This window comes from Eleginops maclovinus, chromosome 12, assembly GCF_036324505.1.
Source record: "Eleginops maclovinus isolate JMC-PN-2008 ecotype Puerto Natales chromosome 12, JC_Emac_rtc_rv5, whole genome shotgun sequence".
NCBI classification, from domain to species: Eukaryota; Metazoa; Chordata; class Actinopteri; order Perciformes; family Eleginopidae; genus Eleginops; species Eleginops maclovinus.
The window spans coordinates 9,976,110-9,989,631 of NC_086360.1; the positions used below are offsets into that span (position 1 = coordinate 9,976,110).

General features: G+C 40.1%; 1 protein-coding gene across 1 annotated transcript in view; it reads right to left on the reverse strand.

Moving 5' to 3' along the window:
- The window catches only part of col27a1b (collagen, type XXVII, alpha 1b), a 65,221-nt gene that overhangs the window by 37,299 nt on the left and 14,400 nt on the right, over positions 1 to 13,522 (reverse strand). Inside the window, exons 5-8 of the mRNA XM_063897605.1 lie at positions 10,538 to 10,591; positions 7,787 to 7,840; positions 7,637 to 7,690; positions 1,516 to 1,560 (exon numbers count right to left, since the gene is read on the reverse strand). Of these exons, the coding sequence (XP_063753675.1) occupies positions 1,516 to 1,560; positions 7,637 to 7,690; positions 7,787 to 7,840; positions 10,538 to 10,591 (207 nt within the window). The remainder of the gene's footprint in view (positions 1 to 1,515; positions 1,561 to 7,636; positions 7,691 to 7,786; positions 7,841 to 10,537; positions 10,592 to 13,522) is intronic.

Here is a 13,522-nt window from a genome sequence, read left to right on the forward strand (position 1 = left end):
AGAAAGCCACACAATCATACTAGCTGTAGTAACAAGGGATATTGTAAAACTGCAAGGTCATTTATGCTAAATAATCCCAGAGAGAGTGATAAAGGCAAATAACCACACATTATATGGTTTATTAAAAGTCTGCTTACCATTTACATTTAATCATTTGACATAAAAATGGGCACTAATGAATTTGTTTTATAGGTACCATGCTTTTTTCTTCTTTTTTTTGGACAAGCAGAAACATGCTTTGTTCCCATTTTATGTGTTGAAAAAGACACACATAGCTGGTGCAATTTGTGGACGTGAACCACCCTGTTCCGGTGATCGACAGTTGGTGGCAGTAGCAAGCAAAGAAACATAGAAATGTTACAAGTTAAGAAAGGTAGAGAGGAAGAAAGCCAACCGAGGTGAATATGAGCTGCGTCCAAATTCACTCCCTGGTTTATACATTCCCTGTGTATAACAGATTCATAGTTTACTTTATAGGGAGCCGTAAATCGAAATTCAGACACGTAAACACTACTGACAGATATAGTTGTACAGGAGTCATTTCTCGCATCTGTAAAATTCATCGTAAGCAGAAGGTGGTGTATATGCCATGGAAACTCTTATTTATGCGTTCTGGGGAGATGTAAAGCAGTGCAATGTAGCTTTAAGAATAATTACTGTTTTATTTCAAATGTTTTATGAAGAAAATGCATAGGGTATTGTCAAGATCGAGAGAGAGAGAGAGAGAGAGAGAGAGAACTGATTGGGGAGGAAAAGTTGGTCTTTCTTTTTTTGTGACACAGCACATTCTTCTCAAAGATAGTACACAGGATCTGGACTCAGGAAGGAGGGAGAGAAAGAAGAGGAATGACCTCGGGTTGTCCAAACTATTTAGCCCACTTGTACCTCGGCCAAAATTCCCTCCTTCTCTATTCCAGACAAGATTCCCGGACGACTAATGTCTTATGTCGCCGCCACCACACATCTCTTTGTTAACATCTCGGTGTTAATACTTTCTTTTGTAACTATAAATGGAAAGACATGCTGGAGTCTCATAGGAAATGTTTCTGGGGACTCTTGGCTCTGCTTTCCGATAAGTAAACATTCATGGACATACAGCTAACAGCGCAGCCAGCAGACGGACAAACAGCATGCAGTGGATTTAGTCGGCATGATAACACTTCAAAGAGACGAAGGAGGGATTGTGTCGAAGGAAGCAGAGGAATCGTTTTTTTCAGGGGTTTGCTGTTCAGATTGCATCATGATTGCTTCTAACCTTTGCTATAACATTGACACTCTGCTCAGACATTACTAATCAACTATGTTTCTCACCTTAGGGTAAACTGTAACCATTCAAGATATTCTGCTACCATTGTTAAAATTGGAGGTTTTACTACCGATTTAGCCAAAGAAGTGCAATGTTACAACTTGATGGTACACTGGTGAGGTGACGGACAGACATTCTACATAGTGGATGCGAAATAGTATGATATAAATTACACTGTAGCCATGTTCACGGGGTATTGAAGTACTCACAGGTTCACCTGGAAGACCAGAAGGACCGGAATAACCTTTTTGTCCCTGTTGATAGAAACATTTTGGTTAGAGATTTACACATCCAACAATAAGTCTGAGTAAAAAAAACATCATTGCATCTTATTTCATCACAAAGCCACAAGTAATACTAAATGAAGCACTGGAGAAAGAGATTATGTCGGTTTTGGTTGAAAAGGGTAACATTTATCTTGAATTTAGTTAGAAAATGTTATCACCTTGTGTTCGATAGCATCTTGGTTAAGACCACAGGAGCTGAAATTACGTTGAAGTTTCCAAAAGCCTTAAGGAGGACTTCACTTTGATTTCTTCTAAAATAAAATCACTCCAGGACCAGGAAGGTTTTCAGATAGGGTCAATATCATCGAGCAACAAAATAGCTGTGAAACCAATAGACCGCATAGCAGAATTGGCTGGTTAACACTGAATAAAATTTGATTTCTACACAAGACCAATCACGTATTTATTTACTGTTGCAGCTCGACAGCTTGGCCACGAGTTTTGTGATCCTTGCCACGGATGAACTGTGCCAAAACAATGCGGAACAATCCTGCATTAATTAAACTAGCAAACCAATTAGACAGGCAAGTGAGACCCAACAGGGTAATTAATGGTCACCTTCATGCCCTGTGGTCTCCAATGAGCAGGCCAGCTGGATGCCAAATGTATTAATCTTTTCCCAATCAGTGGAGAAGATAGAGTCGTGTGTGGTCATCTCTGAGGGAAGAACACGTCTATCCCCTCATGTGTGAAGTCATTAGCCGCCAGTGGTGTTGGCCTGACGGAAACAGAAACAACTAAACCAAACGTGCAGCTTCAGCAGGAGGCCGATGTAAGGGAAATTAGTATCAGTGTAAACAAACAAGTCACCACCGAGAGACCTATACGGAGCACTCTCTAGCCTGCTGCCAGAGTGTGTACGGGGATTAAAATATCCCTCTGATAACGTCCTGAGAAACATTTGGTAGTGTTGATGTAAAGCTACTAGAAAGGCTATGGAGTTTATGCAAGTCTGGTCGACTGTGATGGGGAAGGGAAATACAACTGAAACATGGATTTTTAAAAATCTTTTTTTTGTTCATATTCATACAATTTGACCTCTTGCATTATGAATTAAGTTTCTTCAATGTGGGCGACAACCTCTAGATCCTGCCTTGAAAGCAATAGTTTGACATTTTGGAAAATAAATGTATACAATTTGTTGCGTTTATACATTAGATGAATAGAACTTGTTAGCTTAACTTAGCACAAACATTGGAGGAGACAGCTAGCTTGGCTGTTTCTGGAGTTTTACAACACCATATATCAGACCTTTTGTCAATAGGGGGTACTGGGGGTTGAGTCGGACTATTTCCTTTTTCGGTGCACTGATTTTTCTTGAAAAGAAAGTGAATATTTCCCAAATTTTGAACTGCAACATGGTCTTGCCTTCAGTTTAAAAACTACATGTGCTTTGAAATAATTCAACACATATTTTTCAATAATGGATCCTGACATGTTTGTTTTCTTTGGAAACTTTGGATTCTTGATTGGAATTAAATACCACGTTTGAAAATCATTTGGCTGTACAACATGAGTTCTTAATGATGGACCCCCGGTGGGTCGGGCCGGGTTCAGAGGATGAGGCAGAGCGAGGCTGACATGCCTGAGGCTGTTAATGGAAATCACCCTGGCAGGCTGACATCCCATGTTGATCAAAAGAATAATTTTGGTCTGGTGAATCATCTCATATTAGAAGAGTACATTAACGACATGCCATAGGAACATTTCAGAAATGATATCACATCTGTCCGACAGTTACAAACAGATTGAGGCCTCTGATGTCATGATGATGTGAGAACTGATGCTTGCAGTCAGCAGGAAGCTAAGCTGTACAGAAACATGAGTTTATCTATGACAAATAGCCAAAGCTTGTTCCTGGGTCCAGTAAAAAAAATCTGACAGGAAAAAGACATATACACACTATGAAAGGCACCTATATTTTAGGATTACACCTCTCTGTTTCAACTCCTGCGGCGTTCGGACGTAGAGTAAAGCCAGATGCTGCTCCATCGGCCACAGTAACTCTAAGGGTTGACGCTTTTATTTTCCCTTTCTGTCAAAGTCGTTATTAATGATTATTTGTCTATTTATCTACTGACAGACAGCACTGTGCTTCAAGTTGGAAACATCTGATAGGGGTTTCGGGAGGAGACAAGTCTCCTGCTGCAGCCATAACAAAGAGAAAAGACAAAAGAATGTGCCTGAGCCTTCCAGCAAGTCCAATACAACAGAGTACAGTAAAAATAAGGGGAAGTAAGTGTGTGCATGCATCTTCGTGTGTTTCATATATATGGAATCAAACAAATTGGACAGTTTTCCCAGTTCTCTAAATCCATTGTGTTTCACACAGATGGCAAAGGAATACATTCTCCATTAGTTCTCCCTCTTCATGAGGTGCAAACATCTTTAATTAGTGTAACTAACACCAGATCAGCCCTGCAGCCAACAGGCAGCAGCGACAGCATCTCCTCCACTTATAGTATAGTAACAGAATTTTCTTGACAGGCGAAAAAAAAAAGAAAGTTCCTTCCATAGATTTTTTTTTTAATTACAACACAAAGTCACAATTGGCAAGCCTTTCACTGCTTTCTTGGATAAATCACATTCAGCAAATAAAGGTACAGTGAAAGAATGTTATGATACAAAGCTGAAGAGCAGGAAGGGAAAATATTGGGGGCTGCAAGGCTAATAAAACGTTGAGTGCTATTCCAGCGTGCCATGATCGGAGCTGGCTGTGTAGAAGGCACAATGGTCCAGGGCTGGTAATACTCAGTGTTTTAGTGCGACACACGCAAACACGAGTCTCTTCTTATTTTACAGTGCAGACCTCTGACTGACTCCCAGGCAACCTCCCCATTACATCCCTACACATTTCCCACAGTGAGAAAGGCTTTCTCTGGCAGCGGGCCAAAGACTGAGCACAAAACTCAGAGAAAAGTGTCCATAAAGCAGCGGCAGGTCGTGGTTTTACTAGCTGATTCGACAAGACAACAAACCTTGAGCTACGTCTGTGCCACATTGTAAGTTGAATACAAAAGTGCACTGTAAGGAGTTTTGGCTCCCAGTGCCAGAGTATGATAAAAAAAAAAAAAAATCGAAGGGAGTTATGAACAGCTGCAAGCAATGAGGTGTCTGGTGGTTTTCAGTAGAGCCAAGCTGATTGTTTTGCTTTTATGAGTTGGATACAAGCTACATAATCAAACTTTGCATGGCTTTCAGCAGAGCATGCTTTAAGGTTAACACAACCCTGATCAAAAGGTGAGCAGCATACCACCTGAACTGATCATCAGAAGGGGGAAAAAAAGGATCTGTTACAACTGCTGTAGCCCAGCCAGGATGCCGGTCCCCACCCAGCAAAGATCCACAATTACCATAAATCAGGAACACTATCAGCTTTTTCCCATGACTCCACGTTGCATGACTCACAAGGCGAGAAGAGGTCTTCCTCTTTTGGAGCTGCAGGCCTCCCCTCTTACTACACTGAATGGAGGACCTTTGAGCGCAACAGATGTTTTTTCAGTTAGCTTTGTCAAATTTCGTAATAGATTTTTGCAGCTCCCGCCAAGGCATTATTACAGTATTGTGTCCCAAATGACGACAGAGGTTTGAGTATGTGTCTAGGGAAAGTTGCTTACAAACTATTCTCATACTGTTTCTAGCATTAGAAACTTGACCTTACGTTGACCCTTTGTTGTACTGAGAACACACTTCTCCAGAGTATACTTCTGACAGCAAACGGTGTGTGATGTGTGATGATATACTGCTGAGTGTCATTTTTAAAAAGCCCTGTGAGTTTTTTGTTTTGTTTTTCCAAACAGATGTTACCGCACTCTCAGGTAACTCAGAACTTTCCATTGCCTTTGTAGATCTTCTGTTCTTCGTTCCCATTATTCACAGTATGGAAACATTATGTAACCTGCAAAGATATCTACATTTATTTAAAGACTACAATAATTTCATTCCTGTTCAAAATCTTGGGGATTCCCTGACACTGCAGTTAGTAAGCAGGGCGGGTCTCCCATCTTGAAAAGCTGATAATTCATACTTTTAGGTTTCAGTGAAGAGTTTATGTGTCACACAATGATTAAAGTGCGGTTTACAATTTTTGTGTTTGTGAATCCCCTGCTAACAAGATGATTTATGAAAGTTTTGGCCATGAAATCAACTGTGCAGTGGGTGGTAATTGATAAGCATAGTTGTGGAAGACTTTGTGAGGCCTGCTACTTACTGTATTGGTATTAGTCATACAGGCAGCTAGCAAACACTGTACTAGAGTTGTGGTGTAGATTATAGGAGAGGAACTACAAACAGGGTGTGAAACATCCCTTCCAGTCCATTGGCAAAGATCTGCTAACCATGGTTAAAGGCAAAATAGGACACTCCCTTTTCCTGTTAAGGATGTGATAAATATTGTTTAGGGCAATTATTAGGAAACAGTTCATCAAACGGCATTGTCATGTTGTATTTGTACCAGGCAATGCTGCTGATAAGTGTTCGTAATGTTCCATAGCTATTAAGTTTGCCTTTGCTAGACACCCTTATAAAAACTTTAAAATATTTCCATGAGCTGTTTCAATAATTTGCTTCTTCCTTGGGCTTCTCAATGTCAGAAGACGGGGTATCACTTTACAATAAGACTACCCTTATAAACGATTCATAAAGGGTTTATAATAAGGTTATTAATTAGGTTGTAAACACTTTATTAATCATTAGGAACCATTTATAAACCAGTTCTAACATGGTTTTCATACATCAACACAGACTCACTATTTAACTAAGCCTTATATTGGCTACCTAGCTGACTTTGTCTTCTTCATCAGCCAGCATCCTTGGCATCTGTTGTTCACTGAGTTGATTCCCCCCCCCATCCATCTTGATGTTTTGTTTATTTCTTGTCTTATAAAAGTGTATTAATGATTAATAAAGTGTTCAAAACCTAACTAATAAATGAATTACAAACTATTCGTAAACCCTTTATAAGAGTAGTCTTATTGTACAGTGGTACCGAAGACGGACTACGCATAGCTGCATATGGTATTTTCATGGGATTTGATGACTATAAACAAAACATCAAATATAAGCAGCAATGTTCTTAAATGGAATTATCAGGTTTTACAATCCCCCATCAAGATGTGAGGAAATAATTTGGAAAAAAATGGAAAAAATACAACTAATGCTCGATAAAAACAACTAATGCAAAAAAAGATTGTCTTAAAAAAACAACGTGAACAAAGTAAGTCAGTTAGAAAGTACTATGTGATTTGCACACTGCGTAGTAGGAAATCCAGCAGGCCCTGGCCCAGTTGAGATGTGCAATTACTGTGGCGTGGGGGTAACAGGCTTTGGGAAAAGGCCAAGGATAAAATGCACAAGGACACAGAGAAAAGGCTCTGCTGCTAACCATCACTCTCTGTCAGGATAACACTGCTCATAACTCAGATAATGTAGACAAACAATCCAGAGCAGGGCCAGATTACAATCACAATCACAACTTGTCCTACGCCTAAAATAACTGTTCTCCGGAGAGGGGATTACATAACATGTGTTTAGCGGAAGAGCGTAAAACCTTACGTTCCACTCAGTTAACTTTAGCTCCCCATGATGGCCTTCATCTTTTTTAGAGGCCTGTGATAGTAGTGATGTAACGACCCAAATATTCAAACCTTTGGTGTTTCAAACCCACAGGGGAGCCAGAACACAGGTGTGCTTCTTGAAGCCTGCATTGTGTTAGACTGCTTTCCAAACAAGAGCTAAAACATCCCTGTTTGGCTGGACTCTCTTAAACATTGCAATTTCACAGATTTCCTGCTCTAAGGGTGTGTCAGAGTTGAGAGGCTAAGCGTTTGATTTAGTGTTCCTTGATATACAGACCTCCACTCCTTCATTTAATGTTCCTGATTCGAAACACTTTGAGAACGGAAATGGGGCAGACACCCATGTGCAGAGTAAACTTACACACATGGAACAGAGCCAGTGATACCTAACGGATAAGTGTTACTTCCGTGTAGATTTACACATAAAAATACAATGTTTGAGTTTGTGATGCAAATATGCTTTCTACCTTTCGTCCATCATGGCCATGCAGTCCAGGGGGGCCCATGACACCGGGCTCTCCCTAAAAAAGGACAAAGCGGGTTACATTCACCAACAGAACTATCATGGCTGTGCTGTCTAATAATCAAACAGTTTGGAAGATTGTTAACATGCATACTTTTGGTCCTTTTGGGGCGTGACCAGGTGACAGTCCATAATCTCCTTTTTGTCCCTAGAACAGAAAACACACACATTATTCTGACTTAAAAAAAACTTTTCCCAGGAGTGGGTTTGAGATTTATTCTAGTCTGCACCAACGTTCTCTGCATATTTTCAGCATTGCCAAAGCATTCCACTTGACAAGGCGCAGAGGAGTCTGCTTTTACACTATCAAAGAGTAATGAGTTCATCCTAGTTATTGGTGGGTCTAGCAGCAGTATTTACACAAACGTGCAGTCCATTTATGCCCTCCGGTGACTTGGCTTACACCAAGCCGACGAGAAATGATCGTGTACATTCTTCTCCCTTTTCGGGCAGTGGGAATCCTGTCAGTGCTTTCTGGGTCAGCTTTCAACATCCAATCGCACTGGTGAAAGAGCGGCCAAGAAATCTGCCCAATTATAATGCAAAAGGTCCACTGAGAAATAGATAATTTCCTGTGTAAGTGCTTATCATATATAAAAAAACAAAACATGGAGAAACAGGACTGAGTTGGTTGAAATAGTATCAAACAAAATAAGTTTGGGCTAATAATACAACTTATTTTCTTTTCGACTACTGTGTCTATTTTCTTTTCCCAGCCTTAGTGCAAAGGGAATAGTCGAAACAGTAAACATACTCAAAAGGAATGGGTTTTACTTTACTGGGTTACTGGCGAAATTGCGATAAAGAGTTCCCATTTACTGTACATCAGCTCATTTAAACCTACATGTTCGTGAGAGGTACAACTTGGCATTAAAAAGGCTTTGTGGGAATTTTCTCTAGAGTGATTTCTTACCAGAGCCAAGAGTGCAATTCCAGCCAAAAGCTATACATACATACTGTCTTAAGGTTTACACATCAACTATACGTGAGAAGAGTTTTTATTCAAAGACAAGATCAATGAGGGCATTTCTTCTGAAAACTGAAAACCCTAATAAGTACTTTCCACTGAATTTACACATACTTTAGGGCTTCATCATTTTTTTTGGCCTACTTCTTGCAGCAGGAGGCAACGGATCATTATCGCATCTCAATGTATTGTCTTTACATCCAGATGAAGTAACAAATTGAAAATAAAATTCAGCTATCATAGAGCATGTTTTCACCCGGTTTGATCGTATTTCTTAAACAGAGAGCGGTGCCAGACCAGGCTGGCGCTGTTGGGGTTTGTGTGAAAACGGGTCAATAACTGAGCTGGGCCAAGTTTGGTAAGTAACAGATATGCACAATATAGGAGTTGTGTTTTTCCCTTGGTAAAAGCATGCCAACGCATGGTATCAATTACGTTGTTTTTAATGTATAAAGACAGTGTGGAAAATCCTGAAATTCAATGCATTAGGAATGGATTAAATGCAGACTCGAAATATGAGCACTTTTTGGTTGAATTCCACCAAACATACAGACTGCTTTGTGGCTTTAAACGGGCGTATTATGGAGCTAAGCAACCCTCTCTGTTGACAATTCAAATCAGCTGGAACACAGACTGATTTCAAGGACTTGCAAATGAGTGTGTCGAGAAGACTTTTAACTGCTGTTCTCTCTTTATGGGAAACAAATGGCTTTTTGAGAGGCCAGAGAAGAAGTACTGTGAAGCCTAGAGGCTCCGACATCAAACATCCAAAGTAAGATAAATTACAAACAAACATTGGATAAAAAAAACAGAGAATAGTTGCTTTAGTTGTTTAAATGCTCTTGTCACATTAGATGGACGAGGACAAAAGCCTGTACTGTATGTACCATACAATCCTTTGCAGTACACTTTGGGGTATTTTATTTATTCTATAATCTCTTCCAAATCTGGTAGTATAAATTGAGAAATATAGCCACCACTTAAAGGGGCCCTGGTATGAGCCTAGTAAGTTCATATTTGTATTTTGTACCTCTGACTGTGACATGTTTCCATGCTTTAAATATGCAAAAAGGTCCTTTTTTTTTAAAGCATACTGCCTGTTGCTGCAGCACCTCTTTTCACCCTCTATCTGAAACCGGAGCCCAGTCTGCTCTGATTGGTTAGCCGGCTGGCTCTGTTGTGGTTCGGGGTGTGTGTGTGGAAAAGAAACTCTATCTGGAGGGAACTTTGGGATTTTAACCTTTGCAGACCATTTACATGCACAACAAATCTACATAACACACTACAGGAAAGGGAACACCCCAAAAAGCAAAATAAGTACTGAAACTTACCGAAAAGGCCCTTAACAAACTTTCTGATCTCATCAATTATGGGGAAATGCGATTATATATACATTTCTTAAAATTAAAAACAAGAAAGGATTTTCTTTATGTCAGTTCATTGTACCTGAAAATACCCTACCGTGTTCAGGATGTAAACAAACCACTAACATCATCACAAATGTTGCTGTCACTCTGTATTTCTTACTGTACTAAATAAAGTAACAAAAGTGAATATATATAATTAACAAAACAGCTCGACATTGCAGTTTGTGTACTGGGCATTTGATAGGGATTATTGTTAGTCCCTGTCAAGCAGTTTAAAGCACCAGGATGATGAATGTGGTACATATACACCACATATATGGCCTACATTTAAATGTCAGTTTTTATCTATTTTGTTTATATTTCATGGAGTTAAAAAATATATATATATGGAAGTGTAGCTCAATATTTAGGTTACCTTTTTATATGATATAGTTTATTCCTATACATTAAAAGAAGTGCTTTACTTCTTTTCATTTACTTATCATTTAACATGACAATTATTGATTTGTACCTTCACACCGGGAGGTCCAGGAAGACCAGGGTTTCCATGAGGGCCGGGAGGACCCTGAAAACAGAGACACACATGATTGAGGAAGCCACTGAGTAAAGGTGATCATCGGGGTCGTTGAACAGGCGGCTTGAATTACTGCTAAATGTGAGGTTTGCACAGATGTATGCACATATCGCTCCCTTTCCACGGACTGTCTGTGTTATGGGACAGGTCAGCTGTGCCCCGGGGTCCCTCTGTGTTTGTGTATAGGTGCTCCGTGAGACGTACTGCCTCTCCTCCTGCCTTGCCTGTCTGCCTGCTCTTCCAAGTAATGACATATGGATGTGATTTTCCTCATCTCTACACTTTTCCACTGGTTCCTGGGGTCCCAAAAAGTGAAGGCCACTCATCCATCACACCATATTCCCCAATAGCAGTGTGCCACAAACTGTAGGTATCCTTAATATACAACCTGCTTACATATTATTCATTGAGCCATCTGCACCAAATGCTTTATCAAAATGGACTGTTTGCTGCAAGTCAGGCCAGGTGGGCGGATGTACGTGAGCAGAGAAGACAGAATTTACTTTCCTGGTTGAAGGAACAATAAATTGAAGGGAGAGCATTTGTTTGGAAAAATAAAGCCACAACTTTCTGAGGCATCCAAGTGAGGAGGCCTCCGTTCAATTGCACACTTGTGTTGAGCGGAATCAAATGCTGAGCACGGAAAAATCTTCCCCAGCAAAACTGAAAGCAATGTTCAGATGGCCTGAACAGGAAGCTACTGTATCTTCTGCCCGCTCTTTGAGTTTTTCAGACTTTCCATGGCTTGGGAAGAGAGACCGCATCCCCGGAGCTGGAGGTGAAAGTGAGGGATAGGATTACCCTGAGTCAAACAGATGGAGGAGGCCAAAAGGTGTAAGTGTACGGTTGGGTGATCCAGCCTGTCTCTTGTTATTTATCAGTTCTAATTTATCAGACTGTGGAGACGAGTCAAACACACCGGGCGATTCCCCTCCCCTTCAGACCGGTAGGACCTCTCCCCCTCGCAGGCGCTGGCTGCTGGACATATGGAGCCACTTAACAGAAGCTCATCTACAGATTTCCTGCTCTTTCTCTATTCAGAGCATTCCCTCTTTTCACTTGCTGGATATTAAAGCGTATGGAAGTCGTTATCTTCAGCTAGGAAGCAAAGAGAGGCAGAGGTCTAGAGAAAAAGGAAGGTCTCTGTAAAATATTACAAATTCTTGCGTGCATGAGGTGAGGAGGCGCAGTGCTGATGACACGGTGGGCGGCGGGATCCCGATGGAGAGCAGAATAACGGGGAGAATGAGTCACTTTGTCCATCAGTCTTCATGTGGGGGGAAGAGGAATGAAGTTATTTTTGCTTAATTGTTGAAAATAGTTTTTTGAGATCACTAGAAAAATAACCAATATCGTCAGTGCTAATGATAACCCAAGAAGAATAAAAGGAAGCTAGGAAATCATATTTATGGTGAATTCAGGGTTTATCAGTTGGTCTTTTTAATATATCAAATTCAGCGGGTAGGTTTTTGTTTAACCTCAGAATGATAAATAAAATAGGATTATTGGGGGAATCACCAAATGCTTGTATGTATTCCGTAGCTGGAAAAATAATCTAATTTAAAGATATTGAACGCCGGCAGAAAATCTCTGCAATCGGCCTTTCTGTCTCAGTCTCAAAAAATCTAATTTAGTAAATCCAAATAAAGAGTTGGCTGTGCCTGAATAAAAGGGAAAAAAAGGCCCCTAAGCTGTGGAGAAGCACCTGTGCTGTAAATTCAGCGACACACACCCACCCACCTGAGGTCTGCATATGAGTGGCACCTGTATGCCAGAGCTGAGGGCAGGTTTACGATGTGGGTGAATAAGTTTAACAGGACTGACACGTGGAGTGCTACTGTTTTTACAGGCCTTTAACCCTGAACCGACCTGCTAACACCTTCACTGCACGGAAGGAATTACTATGTCTTTATCCTCATAACAAGTCAATTTAATATATATTAAAAGGATCTTAATTACTGTTAAAACAATGTTGGCAAGATTCTTGGTTCCGACTAAGTGCCAATGACTTCCATAAACCTTTTTTAAAAGAGTAACGGTCTGGCCACAGGTTGCAACTATAGCTAGTGTCTTCTGGCGTTTTTTCTATTTAAATCTATTAATTATCAATGGTATAATTGTCACAAAATAGTGAAAAGGAATTGGTTCCTAATTGAGAACCAGTTCCTAGTTGTCCGATTCCTTGAAAATGCATGACTGATTATTCCTCTTATCTAAAGGTTTCAGATTGTAATGATGTTACGCAATACGAGCGCTGAATAATGTTTTCTGTTTCTCAGAGACAGGAACCATGGCGGGGAGAGAAAATGCTCCAATGTGTCACTAGTATCCCAGAAAGTAGTTCTGCTTCATCCAAGTGCTTATCAAAAATCTATTAAAAAAAACGTAACAATGAACCGAAGATCCAACCTTGTCCGAACTCTAAAAGCATTCAAAAGCTCATAATTGAAAGGCTTCAACAACAACATGTCTGGAATGTGTGTCTAATGTAAGAAACTGATAATCAAGATGGTTAGAACATCTTCTGTGGATCACTTAGTTGTCTGAAGGTTTCAGTATGAAGTGAGTCTGTCTTTGTCTTGCTTCCTGTGGATGAATAGCATTTATTTTCTGGAGCTTTTTTTATTTAATGCTTATTTTCAACAAACTACTGTGTCTAATATAAAATGCATAAACTCGTTGGCACCTGAATTGATGTTTGGTAGGTAGACCACCTACCAAACATCAACTAAGGCGCCAACGAGTTTATGCATTTTATAGAGCATTTAGATATTTTCATCAATCAATTCTATTGGTTAACAACAGTAGTGAAACAGCACGTTAACATGGTTAAATGAAAGGTCTACAAATCATGGATTTATTAATGCTCTCAGTCTTAGCTGCCAAAGATCAGTATAATTTTCTGTGAACCTGTGGCTACTT